Source organism: Bombina bombina, chromosome 2 (assembly GCF_027579735.1).
Source record: "Bombina bombina isolate aBomBom1 chromosome 2, aBomBom1.pri, whole genome shotgun sequence".
Taxonomy (NCBI): Eukaryota; Metazoa; Chordata; class Amphibia; order Anura; family Bombinatoridae; genus Bombina; species Bombina bombina.
This window is the reverse complement of record NC_069500.1, coordinates 850,197,063-850,223,863: the sequence shown is the minus strand read 5'-3', so window position 1 is coordinate 850,223,863 and position 26,801 is coordinate 850,197,063. Positions and strand designations below refer to the sequence as shown.

Sequence of the window (26,801 nt, the reverse complement as noted above, 5' to 3'; positions counted from 1 at the left end):
TCTAAGGCAGTGTTAAATATTATTGCAGAACTCAGGAGTTTAAAGGGACAGTATACACTCATTTTCATATAACTGCATGTAATACACACTATAATAAAAAATAAGATGCACAGATACTGATATAAAAATCCAGTATAAAACTGTTTAAAAACTTAATTAGAAGCTCTCAGTTTAGCTCTGTTGAAAAGGTAGCTGGAAAGCCCAAAGGTAGCTGGAAAGCCCACTGCAAGTGGGAAATAAGACACTCCCCCCTCCCCCTTCTTTTGCATATGAAAAGACCCTTTACACAAACAGGAGCAAGCTGGAGAAGGTAGCTGACGGTATTCACATAAAACTTTGGGGCTTGGTTAGGAGTCTGAAAATCAGAGCAATGTTATTTAAAAATAAGCAAAACTATACATTTGTTTTAAAAAAACCTTTATGGGTTATATAACTAGATCATTTTTTTATTTTTAATATATTTTTTTATTAGAATTTTGAAAAAAGGTATACAGGCATGAAATGACCGTTTCCATAATATCATAGGTATACCAACTACATCAAAATATCCAGATACAAACTTATTTAAGGATAACATAGAAAAACACTTGGTATCATAACTGAGGTAAGAAAGAGGTTCTTAGAGATCTTAAAGACCTCTTCATGGTTTCATCTATAGACCTCCAGTGTGAGCTGTTATATATTGGGTGAAGAAGCGTGAAGGTTGCGTGAAAGCGTAAAAAGGGCATTATGCCCTCGTGAAATCACATATTCTTATGTAAGTGGGGGGTAAAGGGACAATGGGGCTGGGCCAGGATTAATGGGGGGGGGGAGGATGGGGAGAATAAGGGGATGGCTAGGGCTCAAGCGGTGTCTCAATATATGGACAATAAATGTGTGTAAGGGCACAGCCAATTAATTAGGCATTGTGGGTAGCTGTGTTGGGTTTCCAGTCAGTGTTGTATTGCTCTTTCCAATCTGCCCAGACAAGCTCAAACAGATCAGATTTATTTAATTTATAAAAAATATCCTTCTCCATGGTATATATGTATGCCATAATGTTACAGACTACAGGCCAACTAGGGGGTAACTCCTTTTTCCACAAACATGCTATGGAGTGTTTAACAGTCATAAACAAATAGATACAAATATATGAGTGATGCTTAGGTAAGGTATGGATATTTAGGTGAAGGAGAGCTGAGGTAGACGATATAGAAAGTGGGATACCAATGCGCTTTAGGGCTTTAAAGCATTTCTGCCACAAAAGTTGAATCACAGGGCACTCCCACCAGATATGGTAAGCATTACCCCTGTGGCCGCAATTTCTCCAGCACTCGGGGGACGCACTCTGGAACATCTTTGCTAGTCTAGTGGTTACATAGTACCAGTGGGATAAAAGTTTAAAGTAAGTCTCGTACAGCGTTGTACAGTGAATGGCCTTCTGGGTCAAGGAGAAAGCTCGCTCCCACACATCAGGAAGAACCCGCTTTCCAAACAATGTCTCCCATCGGGACAGATGAGCAGGCATTTCAGGGCATTGTGTACCTCCAAGAAACACATAGTGAAGGGAGAGGGGCCTATGCAACCTATCCCCCTTGTCCCAAATGGCCTTCCAAAGGGTCAGCGGTCGGGTAAGATTCGGCTTAAAACCCCAGCTATTTAAGAAACTCTTAATCCTGTGAAACTCGAAAGTCAATTGCGCCCATTTATTAGGATGGGAAACTTGGAGTCCCGAGAGGAGACCTACCATGGAATTGATAGGGGAAGGATGCGGGGATTTATGCGGGTGGTGTCGGATGCTGTCCCAGAAGTTAAGGCACTCACATACAACTGGGTTGATCAGCTCCAATTCTCTATGGCAGTGTGGTGGGGTCCAGATTAGATCTCGCAAGCTAATTTGATGGGGTAGTGAGGCCAGCTCAATCGATTTCCATTTAGAGTTGGAAGTTTTAAATCCCCATTGGGACACATGGGTGAGCATTGCACCTTCATAGTACTGGGAAACCGATGGGGAGGCTATGGCACCCAAGGTTTTAGGAAGTTGAAGCAATTTATGCGCAATTCTTGGGGGCTTGTCCTGCCAGATGAATTTCGTAAACCCGCTCTGGAATTGGAGTAGTAAGTATTTAGGAATTTTAATGGGTAGGCAGTGAAATAAATAGGGGTGAGTCTTGGGAGAAAAGACATTTTCAGTGCCGAGATCCTGCCGAGCCAGGATACATGTTGTAGATTCCAATCGCTCTTTAGAGAGCGAAGTGAGGTTAGGAGGGGAAGATAATTATCTCTAATGATTTGAGGGAGGCTACTAGAGAGTTGAACACCTAAGTGTAAGACAGAATGGTCTGTCCAAGCAAATTTGAAACTTTTTGTAAGGAGGGCCAACTGCGCACTTGTAAAGCCTTATGTGTACACTTGCGTTTTTGATAGATTCAATTTATAATAAGAATGGGCGCCAAAGGAATTAAGCACATCTAGAAATTTGGGGATATTTTGCACGGGGTGCGACGAAAAGAGGGTGACATCGTCAGCAAAGAGTGCGATTTAGTGCAAAGTGCAAAACAGTGTTACACCCTGGATTTGGTGGTCAGCTCTTATTTGTTCTGCCAGAGGTTCGATTGAGAGAGCGAACAGCAGTGGTGAGAGGGGACACCCCTGTCTGGTGCCATTTTTGATAATAAAGGGAGGGGTGTGAAAGCCCAAACCGCTCACAAAAGCAGTGGGAGTCGAATAAAGGGCCTTTATGGCCACTATAAAGTCATTAGGGAGACGAAAGCGCTCAAGGACCGCCCAGAGATATTGCCATCTGACTCGGTCGAAAGCCTTCTCGGCATCAAGAGAGATGACCGAGAGCGGCTTCCGGAGCCGCGCAGAAAGAGTGAGAATGTTAAAAAGTCTTCTCGTATTATCTGGGCCTTCTCGTTGGGGCACAAAGCCCACCTGATCCGGGTCAATTAGGGAAGGCAGCAGGTTGGCAAGCCGGTTAGCCAAAATCTTCGAATAGAACTTTATATCGGTATTTATCAAAGAGATAGGCCTATAACTGGTGCAGAGGGTTGGGTCCTTGTCTGGCTTTAGAATGGTAATTATACTGGCTTCTAAAAATTCCTTCTGGAAGTGGCCTTCTTTTCTGGCTAAATTATAGAATTTGAGTAATAAGGGGGCAAGCTCTCATGCGAAGATCTTGTAGAAATGGACCGGATAGCCATCTGGACCAGGGGACTTAAAAGACTTTGCGTTTTTGATTACCATCAGAATTTCCGAAAGCGAGAAAGGGGAACTTAAGAGGTCACGCTGTTCTGAGGCGAGTGTGGGAAGCGACAAGGTCTCCAGGTAGGTTCGCAGGACGTCTTGAGGTTTGGACCTAGGCGACTCAGATGTGGCTATATTGTATAACTTAGTATAATAGTCAGCAAACGCCTCACCTATCTGAGACGGGATCTGAAGAAGGGAATCTGGGGTTCTTATACAGTGGATTTGTGATGCCCCCACCCTATTTCTAATTTTGCTAGCTTACAAGGTGTCTGCCTTATTGCTCTTATAATAAAACATATGCTTTAGTTTGGTAAGGTTAATCTGGGTTCTGCAGAGCTCGATCTGAGAGATGTGGGTCTTAACCGCAATGATTTGAGAAGTAATGTCTGCACTAATAGCGCTTCTTTTGTGTTCTTCTAACTGTCTTAATTTGATGTGGGCTTGTGAGAGGGTGAGGCCAGCCTGTTTTCTAAGGTGTGCCTGTTTGGTGATAAGGAGGCCTCTAATTGTGGCTTTGGCTGCACCCCATAAGGTGTCATCCCTAACTGATGAATTATCATTGGCTTGAATGTAATGAGTGATATCTCTACGGAGTTCCTCTCTGAAGGGTACATCATCTAGGATGTGGTGGTGAAGGCACCATTTCGGTCTCGCGCAAGTGGTGTTGGTGGAGCTTATGTCAGTCTGGACTAGGTCGTGGTCAGACCAGGCACAAAGGGATATTCTGGCCTGCGTGATTAAGTCAAGGGAGTCGGCCGTGGAGAATATGTAGTCTAATCTAGAGTATTGTCTGTGCGTATGCGAAAAATGTGTGTAGTCGTGGTCCTGTGGGTGGAAGGCTCTCCAAATATCATAAAGACCTGAACCTGACATTATTTGTCGGAATCTACTGGATAATTGTTTGGCTGGGGAGGGCGCTATAGTCTTAGAAGTGGTTTTTCTATCAATTGTGTGGTCCCATACCATATTAAAGTCCCCAGCTATGAGGACCCTACCCTGCTGGACCTGTGAAAGGACATGAAGAATGTGTTTAAGGTATCTTGGTATTGGTTGGTATTTGGGAGATATATAGAGGCCAGTATAAGTTACATGGTTTAATTTACAAATAAGTATGACATATCTCGCCTGGGGATCCCTAATGACTTGTATTAGTTCAAAGGCAAGACGCTTATGCATTAATATCGCCACCCCTCTGGCTTTTTTAGGAAAATAAGCCGTTTCAACATGTGTATAGGTCTTGGAGGTAAGCTTGAGGGGCTCACTGTCTAGCCAGTGGGTTTCCTGAAGAAATTCAACATCAGGGTTGTGATGGATCTGAGTAAAAGACTGCATTTATGGGGGGAGTTGAGGCCTCTAACATTGTGGGTTAGTAACCTGATAGTGGGCATAACAGGTAGCGGAGATGAGGGGAGAGACTACAATATTGGCCCTAGACTATGTAGTGGAACAGGGGGTACAGGAAGGGGTTTTAGGATAGGGAAATGGGCAAATAGGATGGGTACAAAGATAGTACCCGACAATGTGGTGGAAATAATCCACCTCAAAGAGTCCTGGCGTGGACTTCCAAGTGGGGGCGGAGAACTTTAAGCAGTGAACCAAATTGTGTGAGACTGAGAACAGCATCAGCCCCGCTCTATAACATACATATACTCGAATATAATTAAATAACCATAAATCTTAACTAAGTCAACAAAACAGTATTCAGCAGAATATTCAGAACAAATATTAACAGGGTATATAGTGCAAATATAGACCTTATAGGCGTGAGGGATAAGACAGGCCTGCGAAAGGCCAGAAAAGTGCAGTCCCGTTAGATCAGTTAGTGTCTGTGAGTTGGAGTATCTTTGCAATTTTAACTCTTTGATCTTTGGCAGTCCACTCAGGCGCAGAGGCACGTAACTTAGGATGAGGAGAATCTCGTTGTGTAGGAGGCTCAGGTCTAAGCTCCCAGTTCATCAGGAGAGATAGGCCCTGGGCCAAAGTTGCAGCCACAAAGGTTTGATTATCCTTAGTGATCATGAGCCGAGTAGGATACCCCCATCTGTATTTGATATTGTTTTTACGCAGAGTAATAGTGACAGGCTGGTAGTGTCTCCTTTGCTGAAGGGTATGAGCCAAGAGATCAGGGAGGAGTTGTATCTCTTTAAATCTCTCATTGAGAGGCGGCTTTTTGAAAGCTGCTTGGATCAGTCTATTCTTATATAGGAAACTGTGGAAGCAAACTATTACGTCCCGCGGTTTATCAGGAGCCACATTTCTAGAGCGTAATGCCCTATGCGCACGTTCCATGGTATTGGTTAGGCCTTCAGGGGTGCCTATTAGGTCACGAAACAAATCCATCAAAAACTCCTGCAGCTCAGCTGGCACCACCGACTCCGGTATCCCACGGAATCTGATATTATTGCGCCTGGATCTGTCCTCTACATCGGCTAACTTGAGTTCTAGTTGAGAGATTTGATCAGCTAAGTTTTCTGAATAGGAAAGGAGATTAGTCTGGTCCACCACGATATCATCCTGTTTTCATTCCAGAGAATCTACTCTTTTTCCTATTTCAGAGATCTCTTTTTTTGAGTTCGGCAGAACTACGCTGTATTTCCTGTGTAATGAATTTGGTCTGCGAGGCTAACATTTTCTTTAACGTTGTTTCAGTGATAAAGTGCTGCGAGGCAGACGCAGATTGAATACTAGATTGAGACTCCTCATCCTGTGAGTCAGGGTCACTCAGATCTCTTTGAGGTTCCATGTTTGAACCTTTGGGCTGTTGTGCAAAATGGTCATAGACCGTCTTCTTGGATTTCAATGTTGACTTAGAAAGCTTCCTACCTGGATGCGGCATATTGTAAGGGCTAAGTATTAGTGGAGACCCACAGGAAAAGGGGCCCAAGGTCTATTTGCAATTTACTATACGTACGGCTCTGCTGAAAAAGAAAGTCAGTAAATCACATAAACACTCCACTCTGGGGAAGGCCCTCAGAGATACATAGGCTGACGCAGCAGCTAGTACACAAATGCCCCTAAAATATTATAGAAAAGCACAGTTTTTATCAAAGGAGCTCAACATGTAGAAAAGTGCTCTCATTTGAGTAATATGAGGAAGTTTGTTGTCTCCAAACCTCAGGGGAATGTGGGGCAGATGGAAACTACTTATTTTTTTGCCCAGATAGAGTTAATGCCTCTGGTTTTGATGATGTTTTAGCATCAGACCCTAAGCTGGAGGTTCGGTCCTATTGGGATAACTGAATTGTGGGGGATGATGGCTTGTTTGATATGGACTTTGGTGTAGATATTTGTTTCCCCAGTGGACAATCACAATTTTCCCTCAGATGCGTGAGATTGCAACATATGAGTTAGGCTTTGTTCCTCCTACCCCACCAAACCCTAGAATAGATGATGGTTTGTACACTGTATAACTGGTCTTCAGTAGGCATAAATGTATGCTCTATCTATCATGCCCATATCTAACATATTATTTTTATATCTCTTTACTGTGCATTGGTTAATATTTTTTTAGATTTTAATTTTTATATTTTACTCTATCTTTATTTGATGCACCACTATTAGTTATAACAATTGACCCAGATCTTAATATTTTTTCCTATTAATTAAGAATGTCTGGCATATGTGTTTAATCTTATTCTTATATCTTGAAATATATTTCTTCTTTGTTACAAATAAACCGTTTTGCTGTATTGCTCTATTGCATGCATTTTTCTTTCTTTTTTTTCTTTTAAAGTTTTTGTGATTCATTTTTTAGCTGTCAAATTGATAAATAATGTATTTAAAGAATGTATCTATCTTTAGTTAAACCTTAGGTGTCACAAGCATTGGCAATGCTGTTTGCTGTAAGGGCTGAGTAATACTTAAATAATTTATAAGGTTTTTTTTTATGCAAATGAAGAAACAACTCTCACTGGCCAATGGCCAGCATTGGTGCCAATATTGGTTAGATCTTGTTTTCAAGAAGAAGCAGGGTTTATTGTCAGTGAAGTATAGAAAGATGCTTGGTACAGGAATTTTAACTCACTTTTGCCAATAAGATCTCGGTATGCCAATTCCTTTTAAACTGGGAGATGTGTCTTGTATCTTTTTAGCCTCACTGAGTTTCAGGAATGCCTTTTGAACTTAATACTATTATTGTTATTATCTTTTTAAGTTAGAAGCAACTCATTCAAAGGGTTGCTTGTGAATTCTTTAAAGGGTCATAAAACTCAAATTTTTTCTTTCATTATTCAAATAGAGCATACAATTTTAAATGTTTCAATTTACTTCTATTTTCTAATTTGGTTAGTTCTCTTGTTTAATATCAACCCTAGGTAATCTCAACAGCTCTTTTCATTGGCTAACCGACATTTTAATCTAGTTTACATTAGTGCCTTGCTGCCCCTTAAATAAATGATGCCAAGAGAATGAAAATTGATAGTATAAGTAAAATGGGAAGTTGTTTAAAATTGCATGCTCTATCTGAATCGTACAAGAAATGTTTTGAATTTCATGTCCCTTTAAAACCAGTGCAAATTACAATAGTTTAGTCTGTAGGTGAAATCATACTATATAATAAATGGCCAGGTATGTTTGTCAGATGCAGTCATGCGCAGTAGAGACTGCGTGAGTACAAACACACCTGGCCTTCTCCCTGCAGCACGAGACAGCTGAGAGTGCTGGGGCTTCCTGAAGCTTTTATGTAACAGCCGAGAGCTGGAGCTTGTGTTTGTCACCGTCTGTAATGATCTGCTGCTGGTGCTGGCGGGAGGAGGGTGGCAGGTGGGCGGCTCAGCAGCGGACGGGGTAGGGAGGGAGTGGGAGGGCCCCTACGCTATAGAAATTAAAGGAACAGGGAGGGATGGGGTAGCTACACTACAGAAAAGGAGATTGGGGTGCGGGGGGAGTAAATTAATATTGTGGGAGCGGGGAGGTGGTGGACCACTACACTACAGAATAAAATAAAAAAATTAAAAAATAATTAAAAGAAAGGGGATTATAGGTACTGCCAGACAGCTACCAGTACCTAATATGGCGGCAATAGAGGGGGAGGGTTAGAGAGCTGTTTAAGGGGGGATCAGGGACAGAGGAATAGGGACAGAGGGACAGGGGAAGAGCGATAAGGATAGGGACAGAGGGATAGATTAATAGAGGGATAGATGGATAGAAGGACACAGGCTTTAACTACTTCTACTATTTTATATATTGTATCTGAAAAACATATTTCTTTCATGTAATTAACAAGAGTCCATGAGCTAGTGACGTATGGGATATACATTCCTACCAGGAGGGGCAAAGTTTCCCAAACCTTAAAATGCCTATAAATACACCCCTCACCACACCCACAAATCAGTTTTTACAAACTTTGCCTCCAAGGGAGGTGGTGAAGTAAGTTTGTGCTAGATTCTACGTTGATATGCGCTCCGCAGCAAGTTGGAGCCCGGTTTTCCTCTCAGCGTGCAGTGAATGTCAGAGGGATGTGAGGAGAGTATTGCCTATTGAATGCAGTGATCTCCTTCTACGGGGTCTATTTCATAAGGTTCTCTGTTATCGGTCGTAGAGATTCATCTCTTACCTCCCTTTTCAGATCGACGATATACTCTTATATTTACCATTTCCTCTACTGATTCTCGTTTCAGTACTGGTTTGGCTTTCTACAAACATGTAGATGAGTGTCCTGGGGTAAGTAAGTCTTATTTTCTGTGACACTCTAAGCTATGGTTGGGCACTTTATTTATAAAGTTCTAAATATATGTATTCAAACATTTATTTGCCTTGACTCAGAATGTTCAACTTTCCTTATTTCCAGACAGTCAGTTTCATATTTGGGATTATGCTTTAATTATCATATTTTTCTTACCTCAAAAATTTGACTTTTTCCCTGTGGGCTGTTAGGCTCGCGGGGGCTGAAAATGCTTCATTTTATTGCGTCATTCTTGGCGCGGACTTTTTTGGCGCAAAAATTCATTTCGTTTCCGGCGTCATACGTGTCGCCGGAAGTTGCGTCATTTTTTTGACGTTATTTTGCGCCAAAAATGTCGGCGTTCCGGATGTGGCGTCATTTTTGGCGCCAAAAGCATTTAGGCGCCAAATAATGTGGGCGTCTTATTTGGCGCCAAAAAATATGGGCGTCGTTTTTGTCTCCACATTATTTCAGTCTCATTTTTCATTTGCTTCTGGTTGCTAGAAGCTTGATGTTTGGCATTTTTTTTCCCATTCCTGAAACTGTCTTATAAGGAATTTGATCTATTTTGCTTTATATGTTGTTTTTTCTCTTACATATTGCAAGATGTCTCACGTTGCATCTGAGCCAGAAGATACTACAGGAAAACCTCTGCCTGCTGGATCTACCAAAGCTAAGTGTATCTGCTGTAAACTTTTGGTAGCTATTCCTCCAGCTGTTGTTTGTATTAAATGTCATGACAAACTTGTTAATGCAGATAATATTTCCTTTAGTGATGTACCATTGCCTGTTGCAGTTCCCTCAACATCTAAGGTGCAGAATGTTCCTGATAACATAAGAGATTTTGTTTCTGAATCCATAAAGAAGGCTTTGTCTGTTATTTCTCCTTCTAGTAAACGTAAAAAGTCTTTTAAATCTTCTCTCTCTACAGATGAATTTTTAAATGAACACCATCATTCTGATTCTTTGGACTCTTCTGGTTCAGAGGATTCTGTCTCAGAGATTGATGCTGATAAATCTTCATATTTATTTAAGATGGAATTTATTCGCTCTTTACTTAAAGAAGTACTAATTGCTTTAGAAATAGAGGATTCTAGTCCTCTTGATACTAATTCTATACGTTTGGATAAGGTTTTTAAAGCTCCTGCGGTTATTCCAGAAGTCTTTCCTGTTCCTAATGCTATTTCTGCAGTAATTGCTAAGGAATGGGATAGATTGGGTAATTCATTTACTCCTTCTAAACGTTTTAAGCAATTATATCCTGTTCCGCCTGACAGATTAGAATTTTGGGACAAAATCCCTAAAGTTGATGGGGCTATTTCTACCCTTGCTAAACGTACTACCATTCCTACATCAGATGGTACCTCGTTTAAGGATCCTTTAGATAGAAAAATTGAATCTTTTCTAAGAAAAGCTTATCTATGTTCAGGTAATCTTCTTAGACCTGCTATATCATTGGCTGATGTTGCTGCAGCTTCAACTTTTTGGTTGGAAACTCTAGCGCAACAAGTAACAAATCGTGATTCTCATGATATTATTATTCTTCTCCAGCATGCTAATAATTTCATCTGTGATGCCATTTTTGATATTATTAGAGTTGATGTTAGATTTATGTCTCTGGCTATCTTAGCCAGAAGAGCTTTATGGCTTAAGACTTGGAATGCTGATATGGCTTCTAAATCAACTCTACTTTCCATTTCTTTCCAGGGAAACAAATTATTTGGTTCTCAGTTGGATTCTATTATTTCAACTGTTACTGGTGGGAAAGGAACTTTTTTACCACAGGATAAAAAGTCTAAAGGTAAAAACAGGGCTAACAATCGTTTTCGTTCCTTTCGTTTCAACAAAGAACAAAAGCCTGATCCTTCGTCCTCAGGAGCAGTTTCAGTTTGGAAACCATCTCCAGTCTGGAATAAATCCAAGCCTGCTAGAAAGGCAAAGCCTGCTTCTAAGTTCACATGAAGGTACGGCCCTCATTCCAGTTCAGCTGGTAGGGGGCAGGTTACGTTTTTTCAAAGAAATTTGGATCAGTTCTGTTCACAATCTTTGGATTCAGAACATTGTTTCAGAAGGGTACAGGATTGGTTTCAAGATGAGACCTCCTGCAAAGAGATTTTTTCTTTCCCATGTCCCAGTAAATCCAGTGAAAGCTCAAGCATTTCTGAATTGTGTTTCAGATCTAGAGTTGGCTGGAGTAATTATGCCAGTTCCAGTTCCGGAACAGGGGATGGGGTTTTATTCAAATCTCTTCATTGTACCAAAGAAGGAGAATTCCTTCAGACCAGTTCTGGATCTAAAATTATTGAATCGTTATGTAAGGATACCAACGTTCAAGATGGTAACTGTAAGGACTATATTGCCTTTTGTTCAGCAAGGGAATTATATGTCCACAATAGATTTACAGGATGCATATCTGCATATTCCGATTCATCCAGATCATTATCAGTTCCTGAGATTCTCTTTTCTAGACAAGCATTACCAATTTGTGGCTCTACCGTTTGGCTTTGCTACAGCTCCAAGAATTTTCACAAAGATTCTCGGTGCCCTTCTGTCTGTAATCAGAGAACAGGGTATTGTGGTATTTCCTTATTTGGACGATATCTTGGTACTTGCTCCGTCTTTACATTTAGCAGAGTCTCATACGAATCGACTTGTGTTGTTTCTTCAAGATCATGGTTGGAGGATCAATTTACCAAAAAGTTCTTTGATTCCTCAAACAAGGGTAACCTTTCTGGGTTTCCAGATAGATTCAGTGTCCATGACTTTGTCTTTAACAGACAAGAGATGTCTAAAATTGATTACAGCCTGTCGAAACCTTCAGTCTCAATCATTCCCTTCGGTAGCCTTATGCATGGAAATTCTAGGTCTTATGACTGCTGCATCGGACGCGATCCCCTTTGCTCGTTTTCACATGCGACCTCTTCAGCTCTGTATGCTGAACCAATGGTGCAGGGATTACACGAAGATATATCAATTAATATCTTTAAAACCGATTGTTCGGCACTCTCTAACGTGGTGGACAGATCACCATCGTTTAATTCAGGGGGCTTCTTTTGTTCTTCCGACCTGGACTGTAATTTCAACAGATGCAAGTCTCACAGGTTGGGGAGCTGTGTGGGGATCTCTGACGGCACAAGGAGTTTGGGAATCTCAGGAGGTGAGATTACCGATCAATATCTTGGAACTCCGTGCAGTTTTCAGAGCTCTTCAGTTTTGGCCTCTTCTGAAGAGAGAATCGTTCATTTGTTTTCAGACAGACAATGTCACAACTGTGGCATACATCAATCATCAAGGAGGGACTCACAGTCCTCTGGCTATGAAAGAAGTATCTCGAATTTTGGTTTGGGCGGAATCCAGCTCCTGTCTAATCTCTGCGGTTCATATCCCAGGTGTAGACAATTGGGAAGCGGATTATCTCAGTCGCCAAACGTTGCATCCGGGCGAATGGTCTCTTCACCCAGAGGTATTTCTTCAGATTGTTCAAATGTGGGGGCTCCCAGAGATAGATCTGATGGCCTCTCATCTAAACAAGAAACTTCCCAGGTATCTGTCCAGATCCCGGGATCCTCAGGCGGAGGCAGTGGATGCATTATCACTTCCTTGGAAGTATCATCCTGCCTATATCTTTCCGCCTCTAGTTCTTCTTCCAAGAGTAATCTCCAAGATTCTGAGGGAATGCTCGTTTGTTCTGCTAATAGCTCCGGCATGGCCTCACAGGTTTTGGTATGCGGATCTTGTCCGGATGGCATCTTGCCAACCATGGACTCTTCCGTTAAGACCAGACCTTCTGTCTCAAGGTCCTTTTTCCATCCGGATCTGAAATCCTTAAATTTAAAGGTATGGAGATTGAACGCTTGATTCTTGGTCATAGAGGTTTCTCTGACTCCGTGATTAATACTATGTTACAGGCTCGTAAATCTGTATCTCGAGAGATATATTATAGAGTCTGGAAGACTTATATTTCTTGGTGTCTTTCTCATCATTTTTCTTGGCATTCTTTTAGAATACCGAGAATTTTACAGTTTCTTCAGGATGGTTTAGATAAGGGTTTGTCCGCGAGTTCTTTGAAAGGACAAATCTCCGCTCTTTCTGTTCTTTTTCACAGAAAGATTGCTATTCTTCCTGATATTCATTGTTTTGTACAAGCTTTGGTTCGTATAAAACCTGTCATTAAGTCAATTTCTCCTCCATGGAGTTTGAATTTGGTTTTGGGAGCTCTTCAAGCTCCTCCGTTTGAACCTATGCATTCATTGGACATTAAATTACTTTCTTGGAAAGTTTTGTTCCTTTTGGCCATCTCTTCTGCTAGAAGAGTTTCTGAATTATCTGCTCTTTCGTGTGAGTCTCCTTTTCTGATTTTTCATCAGGATAAGGCGGTGTTGCGAACTTCTTTTGAATTTTTACCTAAAGTTGTGAATTCCAACAACATTAGTAGAGAAATTGTGGTTCCTTCATTATGTCCTAATCCTAAGAATTCTAAGGAGAAATCATTGCATTCTTTGGATGTTGTTAGAGCTTTGAAATATTATGTTGAAGCTACGAAATCTTTCCGTAAGACTTCTAGTCTATTTGTTATCTTTTCCGGTTCTAGGAAAGGCCAGAAAGCTTCTGCCATTTCTTTGGCATCTTGGTTGAAATCTTTAATTCATCTTGCCTATGTTGAGTCGGGTAAAATTCCGCCTCAAAGAATTACAGCTCATTCTACTAGGTCAGTTTCTACTTCCTGGGCGTTTAGGAATGAAGCTTCGGTTGACCAGATCTGCAAAGCAGCAACTTGGTCCTCTTTGCATACTTTTACTAAATTCTACCATTTTGATGTATTTTCTTCTTCTGAAGCAGTTTTTGGTAGAAAAGTTCTTCAGGCAGCGGTTTCAGTTTGAATCTTCTGCTTATGTTTTTTGTTAAACTTTATTTTGGGTGTGGATTATTTTCAGCAGGAATTGGCTGTCTTTATTTTATCCCTCCCTCTCTAGTGACTCTTGTGTGGAAAGATCCACATCTTGGGTAGTCATTATCCCATACGTCACTAGCTCATGGACTCTTGTTAATTACATGAAAGAAAACATAATTTATGTAAGAACTTACCTGATAAATTCATTTCTTTCATATTAACAAGAGTCCATGAGGCCCACCCTTTTTTGTGGTGGTTATGATTTTTTTGTATAAAGCACAATTATTCCAATTCCTTATTTTATATGCTTCGCACTTTTTTTCTTATCTCCCCACTTCTTGGCTATTCGTTAAACTGATTTGTGGGTGTGGTGAGGGGTGTATTTATAGGCATTTTAAGGTTTGGGAAACTTTGCCCCTCCTGGTAGGAATGTATATCCCATACGTCACTAGCTCATGGACTCTTGTTAATATGAAAGAAATGAATTTATCAGGTAAGTTCTTACATAAATTATGTTTTTTTGTGATTAAATCTAAACTGAAAACTTTTTTTTAAGTAATATATTAATCACAATTAAAATCACTGTTTTTACTGACACATTTTTGCAAAATAAATGTAGCCATTTTGAATTTTAACTGTGTCCTAGTTTAAAAAAATTTAAATATTGTCAAACCCATGTTGATTTGAAAGTGTCTGCACAGTAATAGGTTCTTCTGCCATAGAGTACTAAAGACACGTGCACACTCCTGAGCTCTCATGAGCCTACCTAGTTTTACTCTTCAATAAAAATTACCAAGAGAATGAAGCAAATTTGATAACAGAAGTAAATTGGAAAGTTGCTTACAATTGCACACTCTGGGGTCGAATTATCAAGCTCCGAAAGCGCCTTCAGGCTCACCGGAAACAGCAGTTATGAAGCAGCAGTCTAAAGACCGCTGCTCCATAACTTGTCCGCTGCCTCTGAGGCTGCGGTTTTCAATCCGCCCGATCCTATACGATCAGGCTGATTGACACCTGCTGAATCTGCAGGGGGCGGCATTGCACAAGCAGTTCACAAGAACTGCTTGTACAATGATAAATGCTGACAGCATTACGCTGTCTGCATTTATCGATGTGCGGCTGACATTATACGCTACATATAAATCTGCCCCTCTATCTGAATCATGAAAGTTTAATTTTGACTTCACAGTCCATTAAAGGTTTACAGTGTTCCGCTAACTCACATTTTTGTGTTTGACACATATTTGCATTTGTAGAATCCCATTTTTGCTCATTAGAGCAAAAATGTCTTCTGATTGATCCCTTATCTACATCATGATTTCTTTTTTTTATTAATTAACCCCATATGAGATATTCAGCCGCATTAGTAATGTATGAGTTGTGTTTTCAACTATTTCACTTTTTTTTTTTTTCAGGATGAACCAACTACAGGAATGGATCCAAAAGCTCGGCGGTTTTTGTGGGATTGTATACTAAGCATTATCAAAGAAGGGAGATCTATTGTATTAACATCTCATAGGTAAGCTCTTTTTTTCTTTATATGTTTGTGGATTTATATTTATAGTCAATGGATAAAACGTTTGTTAAAATATGTTATGTAATGAAAGGGGCATAGTACTCAAAGCATTTCTATCATGTGTATGAAAGAGTAATTAAATATGTTAAAATATTGTTGCATGAAAATGTTAAAGGGACATAAAACCCCACATTTTTCTTTCATGATTTAGATAGAACATACAATTTTAAACAACTTTCCAATTGACTTTGTTTATCACACTTTCTTTGTTTTCCTGTTCTTTGTTGAAAAGCAGGGGCCTACGCTGAGGAGTGTGCATGTATCTGGAGCCCTATAGCAGCAGTTTTGAGAGAACTTTATACATTAGCAAGAGCACTATCTCCTGTCATGTGGTGTTCCAGACATTTGCACTCTATGTCTATGTAGATATCTCTTCAGCAAAGAATAACATGAGAACAATGCAAATTTGATAATAGAAGTCAATTGGAAACGTTGTGTCTCATGCATCAGTAGAAACTGATTACATTTTAAGTAAGTGGGTGATTGTGTCCTTCATAGTCCTGGGATTTTGTTTTTCTTTGGTTGACAGGGAAAAATTCCACTTAAAAAAAAAAATTGGTTTATTGAGCTCAGGAAAATCCATTGTTCAAAAAACAAAGCAGCATAATGCATTTGAAAAATTCTCTTTTAATTAGAATAGAACAAAAAAAAACCATGGTATTTAAGTACGGCATTGTAAATTATCTGGATACAAAGGCCTAGATTTGGAGTTTGGCGGTAGCTGTGAAAACCAGCGTTAGAGGCTCCTAGCGCTGGTTTTAGGCTACCTCCGGTATTTGGAGTCACTCAAAAAAGGGTCTAACGCTCACTTTTCAGCCGTGACTTTTCCATACCGCAGATCCCCTTACGTCAATTGCGTATCCTATCTTTTCAATGGGATTTTTCTAACTCCGGTATTTAGAGTCGTGTCTGAAGTGAGCGTTAGAAATCTAACGACAAAACTCCAGCCGCAGAAAAAAGTCAGTAGTTAAGAGCTTTCTAGGCTAACGCCGGTTCATAAAGCTCTTAACTACTGTACTCTAAAGTACACTAACACCCATAAACTACCTATGTATTCCTAAACCGAGGTCCCCCCACATCGCCGCCACTCGATTAAATTTTTTTAACCCCTAATCTGCTGACCGCCACCTACGTTATCCTTATGTACCCCTAATCTGCTGCCCCTAACACCGCCGACCCCTATATTATATTTATTAACCCCTAATCTGCCCCCTCAACGTCGCCTCCACCTGCCTACACTTATTAACCCCTAATCTGCCGAGTGGACCGCACCGCTACTATAATAAAGTTATTAACCCCTAATCCGCCTCACTAACCCTATAATAAATAGTATTAACCCCTAATCTGCCCTCCCTAACATCGCCGACACCTAACTTCAATTATTAACCCCTAATCTGCCGACCGGAGCTCACCGCTATTCTAATAAATGTATTAACCCCTAAAGCTAAGTCTAACCCTAACACTAACACTCCCCTAACTTAAATATAATTTAAATCTAACGAAATTAATTAACTCTTATTAAATAAATTATTCCTATTTAAAGCTAAATACTTACCTGTAAAATAAATCCTAATATAGCTACAATATAAATTATAATTATATTATAGCTATTTTAGGATTTATATTTATTTTACAGGTAACTTTGTATTTATTTTAACCAGGTACAATAGCTATTAAATAGTTAAGAACTATTTAATAGCTAAAATAGTTAAAATAATTACAACATTACCTGTAAAATAAATCCTAACCTAAGTTACAATTAAACCTAACACTATACTATCATTAAATTAATTAAATAAAATACCTACAATTACCTACAATTAAACCTAACACTACACTATCAATACATTAATTAAATACAATACCTACAAATAACTACAATGAAAGAAACTAACTAAAGTACAAAAAATAAAAAAGAACTAAGTTATAAAAAATATTTACAAACATAAGAAAAATATTACAACAATTTTAAACTAATTACACCTACTCTAAGCCCCCTAATAAAATAACAAAGACCCCCAAAATAAAAAATGCCCTACCCTATTCTAAATTACTAAAGTTCAAAGCTCTTTTACCTTACCAGCCCTGAACAGGCCCTTTGCGGGGCATGCCCCAAGAAGTTCAGCTCTTTTGTCTGTAAAAAAAAACATACAATACCCCCCCCCAACATTACAACCCACCACCCACATACCCCTAATCTAACCCAAACCCCCCTTAAATAAACCTAACACTAAGCCCCTGAAGATCATCCTACCTTGTCTTCACCTCACCGGGTATCACCGATCGGTCCTGGCTCCAAAATCTTAATCCAACCCAAGCGGGGGCTGGCGATCCATCATCCGGTGGCTGAAGAGGTCCAGAAGAGGCTCCAAAGTCTTCATCCTATCCGGGAAGAAGAGTAGATCCGGACCGGCAACCATCATCTTCCAAGCGGCATCTTCTATCTTCATCCGATGAGGACCGGCTCCATCCTGAAGACCTCCACCGCGGACCCATCTTCATCCAGCGACATCCAACTGAAGAATGACGGTTCCTTTAAGGGACGTCATCCAAGATGGCGTCCCTCTAATTCCGATTGGCTGATAGGATTCTATCAGCCAATCGGAATTAAGGTAGGAATATTCTGATTGGCTGATGGAATCAGCCAATCAGAATCAAGTTCAATCCGATTGGCTGATCCAATCAGCCAATCAGATTGAGCTCGCATTCTATTGGCTGTTCCAAATAAAGGGGACTTTCATTCATAAAGTATAAGATACTTCATGTAGAAAGCTCCTTTATTTGTTTCAACAGATCGCCGTTTTTAGCTCCTACAGCAGAGCACGGCTAAAAAATTTTTTGGCTAAAAGGTGACGTTTTCACCTCTTAGCCAATAGCAGTGCACTAAATCCGGCTCCAATGGGCGCCAAGCCGGATTTACCGCATGGCTATTGGCTAAGAGGTTAGTTAGGTTGCGGCGACATTGGGGACGGCAGATTAGGGGTTAATAAATATAATGTAGGTGTCGACGATGTTGAGGGCAGCAGATTAGGGGTTAATAAGTAAATGTATGTTACTATAATAATATGCTGAAAAATTTTTTAATTCTTAAGGTGCGTCAAAAAACGTAAAAAAAAATTCTCCATCAAAAATCGTATTTTATAAAAAATGGAGAAATTTGTGTATATTACAAGTTGAATAAATCACTTATAAGTACAAAATACAAAGCGTAATTGTTGCTTTTGCAACAAGTGGGCTGAACATGGGCATTCCATGGACGTATATGAAATGGTCTCTCTAATCTGCAGATCTCAGTTTTTTTCTCGCCAGCTAGAAGGTGGCCAGTTTTTCTCAAAACACTCAAAATACTTATAACCAGTGGCGGCTAGTGACTTTTGAAGATGGGGGAGCACTAGCCCCGCCCCTCAGATGGCTCCACCCATTTTAATGTGTGTGTGTGTGTATATATACACATACATACACACACACACTCTGTCAGTTACCTTAACACATCCTTATGTACAAGGTGAGGGCAGTGTGTTATGTGTATCACTGTGTGAGGTATGTACATAACTAACCTGTGTATATTAAAAGACAAGAACACCAAATACACCCTGCAGTTACTATATATATATATATATATATATATATATATATATATATATATATATAGTCCTTATACTGCCTCAGTGACAGGACTTTTGTACCCAATATATATATATATATATATATATATATATATAGTAACTAAAACAAACGAACCTGCACAACGGAGCACAACATGGATCCCAATGTCAGTGTAAGAGGGTAATCTTCATGAGGCACAGGTAGAGAGAGGCTATAGCGATCATATCCCAATAGGATGCTTCAATGAAAGATATAGACAGCAGCCACTTTTCCTAGTGCGTCCGCAAACGCACTCATGTAGGTAATATATCCAGGGTATGGGAAAAGAAACAGCGCTCCAAGCCCATAAAAAAAAAAATATTTTATTAAATTGTATAAAAAACATACAAAATTAAGTGGTCAGGCACAGAAAAAGTGCAAAAACAGGTAAGTGAACAGGTGGATCAGCAAACGTTTCGTGTGCTTGCGCACTTGGTCACTGCTTGATTATACACCTGTTCATAATGCAATTTATAGCCAATTTTCTTAAAGAGATACAACTTCAAATATTTCAAAACCTGTGATTGCCTATACTTAAAGGAGCTTAAGGGAACTTATCTATGTGCTAGACATTAATCAATGTAGTATCATAACTCCAATTAGGTGATATTAATCTAAATTAGTGTTTATGTATGTTAATATATTCTCTTCACCTACCAAATATATTTAGGACATAGAGCCAAATGACTTTTACCTATGTGTTTAACATATTTAAATTTGGTAATTTTAAGATAATGTTTAACTAAACATACTAATTTCCATAAGTGGAGTGATGCGGCTACATGTCATATGAACTATACTTAAAATAGTCAACAAAACTTTACCTATGTGTTTAAATTGTTGAAGGAGATATTTCTAAAAGATCTAATCAATATGTCACAAATAGAGCGTTATCTATGTATTTAACCTAAAAAATGAGTTGCACGTAGGACTTAAATGATATGGATTCAGAAACAGTCCACTATGTTGCGAGGAGCCAACAGGCACTTTCCTCTCTATTTAACTTGTATAAATGAGATATATTCCTCATAAAATTAAGCTAAACAGATTGATCTACATTTTTAAAGTGATCTGATAGTATGCTACAGCTTTCTATGCTACAAGGGTAAAAAGAGTTATATTCTGTTACCTGTGTGTTTAACCTATGTAGGTAAGAATTACAGAGATCTGAATATATAATTGTGAACTATTTAGTAAATAAATCAAGGTCTCTCCTCATATTAAGACCTGATGGATGAGTGGTCTGTAGATTAAACATCCACAGAATTTCCCTTTTATCAAGGGTCATCTCTCTATCTACTCCTCTTCTCCAGAGGGGGACAAAATCAATACCCTGGAGCATTAATGCTGACACATCAGAATTATGTAGTGTCCTCCTACATAATTCTGATGTGTCAGCATTAATGCTCCAGGGTATTGATTTATTTACTAAATAGTTCACAATTATATAGTTGTAGCATAGAAAGCTGTAGCATACTATCAGATCACTTTAAAAATGTAGATCAATCTGTTTAGCTTAATCTTATGAGGAATATATCTCATTTATACAAGTTAAATAGAGAGGAAAGTGCCTGTTGGCTCCTCGCAACATAGTGGACTGTTTCTGAATCCATATCATTTAAGTCCTACGTGCAACTCATTTTTTAGGTTAAATACATAGATAAAGCTCTGTTTGTGACATAGGCTGGCACCATAGCATAAATGATAAATCCTATAATTAAGCCAAGCAAACCCCTGGCTCCCCTTATCTCTGTAAGTAACGTTTTTTACTTTCACTTTCAGCAGCATGGCTCAGTCTCAGGCAGAGAGAATGTGGGGGGGGGAGGGGATTGCAGATCGTGCAGTGGCTGCTCTGACAGGATTTTAAAAAGTTTTATTCTGCCTGAAAAAAACCCTGTGCAAATATAGTCTGTACACGATCTGCAATCCTCTCCCACACATTCTCTCTGCCTGAGAGAGACTGAGCCATGCTGAAACACAGACTGAAAGCTTAGGGAGTGAAAGTAAAAAACGCCTGAGACTGCAACCTTCTATACACTGCTGCAGTTTACCGGTTATTATATACAGTAACAGTATTGGATCATATGCCTCGCCTAACACACAGGAGCTAACTGTTTCAGCAGCTTCTCTGCTCTCCTCGACACCTCCTGCATGTCACTATCTGAAGTCTGTGTCTGACTCTCTGAACTGATTGAAGTGATGCTCCTCCCACCCACACACACACAGCTCTTAGTGTGCGAGTGTCACGTGACAGCTGGATCCCGCACACTAAGAGCTGTGCTCTTAAGAAGGATATGGGCTGGCCTGTAGGTGGCGCTGCAGTCAATGCAGTTTTAAAGTGGAAAGTGCTTTTGCCTATACTTCTATCTATCGCACTGCACAGCATGTGCGATAGATAGAAGTATAGATAGAAGTATTAGGCAAAAGCCCATTCCACTTTCACTGACCCTATAGATTTAAAAACTGCAATTTTAATGTTTTATATTAAAAACACAGTGGAGCCTGAAAGATTTTTTTATTTAATAAAAAAAAAGGTTTAAAAATGTAATATTTTTTTTTTATTTCTCACTCTTTTTTTCCCTTTTTTTTTCAGTCCATCAGGGGTCAGGGAGGTCATGGGGTCAGGGGGTTCACATGCTCAAGTGCTCCTATAGAGGAGCCTCCACTGCTTATAACCCTAATACAAAAACACATTCATATGTAAATAGAAGCGATTGTAAGATGCTATAAGCAGAAAGCAGTGTAATGTTATTTATTTGGACTGCATGATTTAATTTTTAAAGTGCCCCCTGCTCACTGATAACTTTGCTCTATGGAGAGAAGTGTCCCTTTCCAGCAAGCTCCATTAATTTATATAGGAACCATCTCGCCTTGCGCAGGGACTGCCCCTTTTTTTACAATAATTCCACCATGGCAGCACCTGAGATTGTCAGCGTGAAATACGTCTGATCTATAGTGATTTAGAGAATCAGCCAAAAAGGGGGCACTGCCTTAAAGGGACATTAACTTAAAATTAATTTCTCATAAAATGTTGAATTAAGCATAGTTACAATTATGCAATGTGTATTTATTATTTGCTTTGCCCACTTTTCTAGTGTCACCTCTGAAAATTGTCCATTTTCAACTCCCCATTGAAGATGGAATGCATACTGCATGATTATGTATAGTCCAGTTTAAATTAAATTTACAGTGCTCCAGTTAGGTTATTGTTGGTAAAATTGCAGTTTTTTGTTTATAAACCTTCTACCCTTTGGCGACAACGGTAATTGGTAGATCAGGGGAGTCCTGTAACCTGAAATTTTCAGAAGGGGAAGAGAAGGATCCCTAGCCCAGACAAAGGGGGGTACAGATTACAGGGCTCTACCCTGGGATAGCTATAAAGTAGAAAATGGCTCTGGGTAAAAATGTAACAGAAATTAAGGAGGTCTGTGGGGTCCAAGGTATCTGCACCCACTGTGCGTGTTTGTCACCATCAGAGATCTGGTGCAATGGGAATAAGGGAAGGAACGTAAGGGGGTCTTTTTCTATAAGGACCATTTGTGGACAGGGGTTGTATAATCGTAGCCACACTTCTGGGTCTATCAGGTTTTTTGGATTCTGTGTAGTTTATTAGGGTTGCACTTGGGGAACCATTGGATATCTTGTGCTCCTTATTGGCCATTAATCTTCTGCAGGATAGCTTGATCATTTTGTGAATCTCAGGAACTATGAGAAAGGGGCAAAATGAAGCAGAAACTGTTGGGAAATATATGGTTGATGCCTAGTACTACTAATACTTTATGTCTCTGTTCTGATTATACTTCTGTAACAGGAGGCTTACAATCTCACGCTATGGGGCCTATCTATCAAGCTCCATATGGAGCTTGAGGGCCCGTGTTTCTGGCGAGCCTGCAGGCTCGCCAGAAACACCAGTTATGAAGCAGTGGTCTTAAGACCGCTGCTCCATAACCCTGTCCGCCTGCTCTGATGAGGCGGACAGGAATCGCCGCAATTCAACCCAATCAAGTACGATCGGGTTGATTGACACCCCCTGCTGGCGGCCCATTGGCCACGAATCTGCAGGGGGTGGCGTTGCACCAGCAGCTTACAATAGCTGCTGGTGCAATGCTGAATACGGAGAGCGTATTGCTCTCCGCTTTCAGCGATGTCTGTCGGACCTGATCTGCACTGTCAGATCAGGTCTGACAGACATATGATAAATAGGCCTCTATGCATGTTCAGAAATTACATCTAACAGTGAATATTTTGCTGTAAAAATACAACAGAAATGTTCTCTTACTTTTTGGTGAATGTGCACAAAAATTCAATGGTTCACTATTTTATACTTTCTGACAAAGTTTATTCAAATCCTTTCATTTGTTTTAGCTGTAGACATAACCAATAGTTTATCTTGGGCTCCTATTTTAAAAATTAGAAAATATCTGAAAATCAACTAAAGTGACCTATGAAGTTTTTCTTTATTTGTAGAGACTGACAATCACTATTGAAATACTCAATTTCAGTCAAATTCACAATTCCAAACAATTATTATTGTTAAAAATGATAAGTTTTTCTGATATTCCTATTTTTTGACAAATGTTTTTCTCGTGAACGTTATGAAATCTTGTAAAATATTTCTAATCAGGGAGCACGCGTCTCCTCCACTCTTATCTTCAGCACTTTTCAGCCATTTTACATTCATAAACATACATAGGTGTGGGAATGCGTAAACATTTTAAACACATAAACCTTTTTTTTTAATTGTTATTATTGTTGAATGATGACAAAAGAATAATACATGAAAGGGACATTGAACACTAAATACATTTCATGCACCTCCCTTTAATTATGGGTGCCGCCATTTTGTAACCTAGGTTATACTTCAGGTATCTAAAGGAGGGTTGCTGCACAAATGCAAACATGTCACTACTGGAACGCAGTGAAAGATAGATTTCAACATGGTGGCACCCATGACGAGATGGAGGTGGGGAATAATAATACTATGCTTATAACATATTTAGGGGCATATATGTGTGTGCCCCGTGTAAAGGCTCGCCGGAAAAAGAAGTTATGAAGCGAGGTCTAAAGACCCCTGCTCCATAACCTGTCCACCTGCTCTGAGGCAGCAGACAGAAATCAACCCGATCGAATACGATCAGGTTGATTGATACCCGTTGCAGGGCGCGGCATTGCACCTGCGGTTCACAATGATAAATGCTGACAGTGTGTGCTGTCAGCATTTATCGATGTGCAGCGGACATGATACACTACATCGTATCATGTCCGCTCGCACTATAATAAATTGACCCCTTAGTGTTTAGCATAGCTTTAATGTAGTGTGGTAAAATGATTTACAAACTACCTTTAATCCATGCAGACTACTCTGAAAAGGACATAGCAGTTACAGCTGAAATAATATTAAATGTATCTTAATGTTAAGATATATTTATATATTAGCAAACATTCTGGCTTTTACTGTGCACAGGCATGTGGATTGTCTAAATATGCTCCGTGCACCCACATTTAAACACATTACTTGATAGTACAGCCAACTACAACATGTATAGCATTAGCAGTGACCCAGATTGAGTGATCACTAATAAGTAATAAGCCACTGCGGGCTCTCTGAGCAGGTGCCATGTTTGAATGTTTGTGCACTGAGTACAGAATAAGATTTGCTAAAGGTTGAGCGGACATGATTCGCTGTAGCAAATCATTTCTACTCCACCTCGCTTAATTTAACAATGCACAAGCATTTCTGATGAAATGCACGTGCAATGCCGCCCCCTGCTCATTCGCGGCCAATCGGCCGCTAGCAGGGGCCGTCAATCACCCTGATTGTATCGGATCAGGATGATTTCAGTCCGCCATCTAAAAGGTAGCAGAGAAGTTAAGGAGCAGCGGTTTTACGACCGTAGCTTCTTAACTTCCATTTCAGGCGAACCTGAAACAATGGCGCTTCAAAGTAGCATCCACTGCTTAATAAATCGACACCATAGATTTTACTACAAGATTTTGCTAATATTTGTGCATTTCAAAAATGCTTCAATTCAAAACTGAATATGTTTCTATACCCATGGTATTTACACCTATTTTGCTATAATCATTTCTCTCATATACTGTAGTATAGTTATGATGTTTTCTCCTTACAAGTCAGACACAATAAGCTTGTTAAAGGGACATGAAACACAAAAAAATTATTTCATGAATACAATTTTAAACAAATTTCTAATTTTCTTCTATTATCTAATCTGTTTTATTCTCTTGGTATCATTTGTTGAAGGAGCAGCTATGCACTACTGGTTTCTAACTGAACACATGGGTGAGCCAATCACAATCAATATATATATATATATATATATATATATATATATATGCAGCCACCAATCAACAGCTAGGGTCTAGGTTCTCTGCTGTTTCTGAACTTGTCCTAGATAAACTTTTCATCAAAGAATAACAAGCGAAGAGCAGCAAGATTGATGATTGTTAACTATCATAGTCCGTGCTCATCGCACCATACTTGGTGCGCAGCTTTTTGACAGCTTTTTTTATAACTTTGACGAGCGTGTTCAGGTCCGCGGCGGCGATGTGAGGCGAGCGTATTGGGGCCGGCGATGGCAGGTACGTACGAAGCTTGATAACTAGAGGCCTTAGTCTTCTTGTTAAATTAGTGTGTTTTTAATGAAAGGGGTAGGGCAGAAACTAGAACAGTAATATATGTTCTAAATCATTGTTTTCCCATCCCTCCTCTTTGAGACTATTTTAGGTAGGCGTCCCTCAGCAATAGATATTTATTAATCACAAACACTACATGGAACATGTTCTGAGCCTCTGGACAGCACTATTTATGTTCCTAGCTGCACATCCTGCATCATGTTTAACTCATAATGATCCAGGAAAACATCTATTTTTTTGGGACAGAATTGAACGAGCTGCTGTACTGATAAAGTAATCACTATATAGATTGTTATAGGCACTCAGCTCAGAATATTGCAGGATAAAACTAGATCTCAGCTAAATGAAATTTAGCTCCTATGCCTGATATCTGCAAGGCACTAGCTTTTTTATATGCCTTGTGCTCTACACAAGACAAGGTAAGAGATATGGGAGAAGGAGGGTTTAAATAACAAAAGGAAGAATACGTAGTAGAAAATAATATCCCCACACCAGCACTGCCTGCCAATATATATATGAAGGTACAAGGTAACTTTTGTTAGCACCACAAACCTTAATCCCTTAATGACAACCAATGTACCCTGTATGTTGGCTGTCTGTTGGGCTTCTAGGGGTGTTAAAGCGTGGGTCTCACCAACAGCAGCAAGTCTGCATTATTTCTGTATGCCTCAATGCCTAATTGCACTCACAGCCCTGAAAACCCCTTGGGACACGTGACATCCCTATGTAAAAAGAAAGATAATTTACTCAAAATTTCCTCTCTAGCCCTATTGTAAAGAAACTTTAAGCAGTCGATCAGGATGCCATTGCTGGAACTTTCAAGGTAGCGTGCATTTGGCATGTGCAGACGCAGTCATGTTATTTTCCATCTCAGTTTAAGGAAGTTTACTATGAAATCTCACAAGATTTCAGTAAAATCTCTAGAGATCACAGTAAAACAAAGCGTGACCTCAGCACTGCTCATGCGGATTATCTAAAAAAATTCGAAGCTGATGCTGGACAGTAATAGAAGGATAACTGATCACAGAGCACTTACTAATGTGAGATGAAGACATTTTGAGGTAAAATATAAATTTACATGGAGATGTTCGTGTGATATTTTCTTGTTAGCTTTCAAATGATTTAGCATATTGGTATTATGT

At 39.6% G+C, this 26,801-nt stretch overlaps 1 protein-coding gene across 1 annotated transcript in view; it reads left to right on the top strand.

The window, feature by feature from the left end:
* LOC128649747 (phospholipid-transporting ATPase ABCA1-like) overlaps positions 1-26,801 on the top strand; it is a 2,013,556-nt gene that overhangs the window by 1,932,964 nt on the left and 53,791 nt on the right. Inside the window, exon 46 of the mRNA XM_053703184.1 lies at positions 15,200-15,303. Coding sequence (XP_053559159.1) covers positions 15,200-15,303 — 104 coding nt within the window. The remainder of the gene's footprint in view (positions 1-15,199; positions 15,304-26,801) is intronic.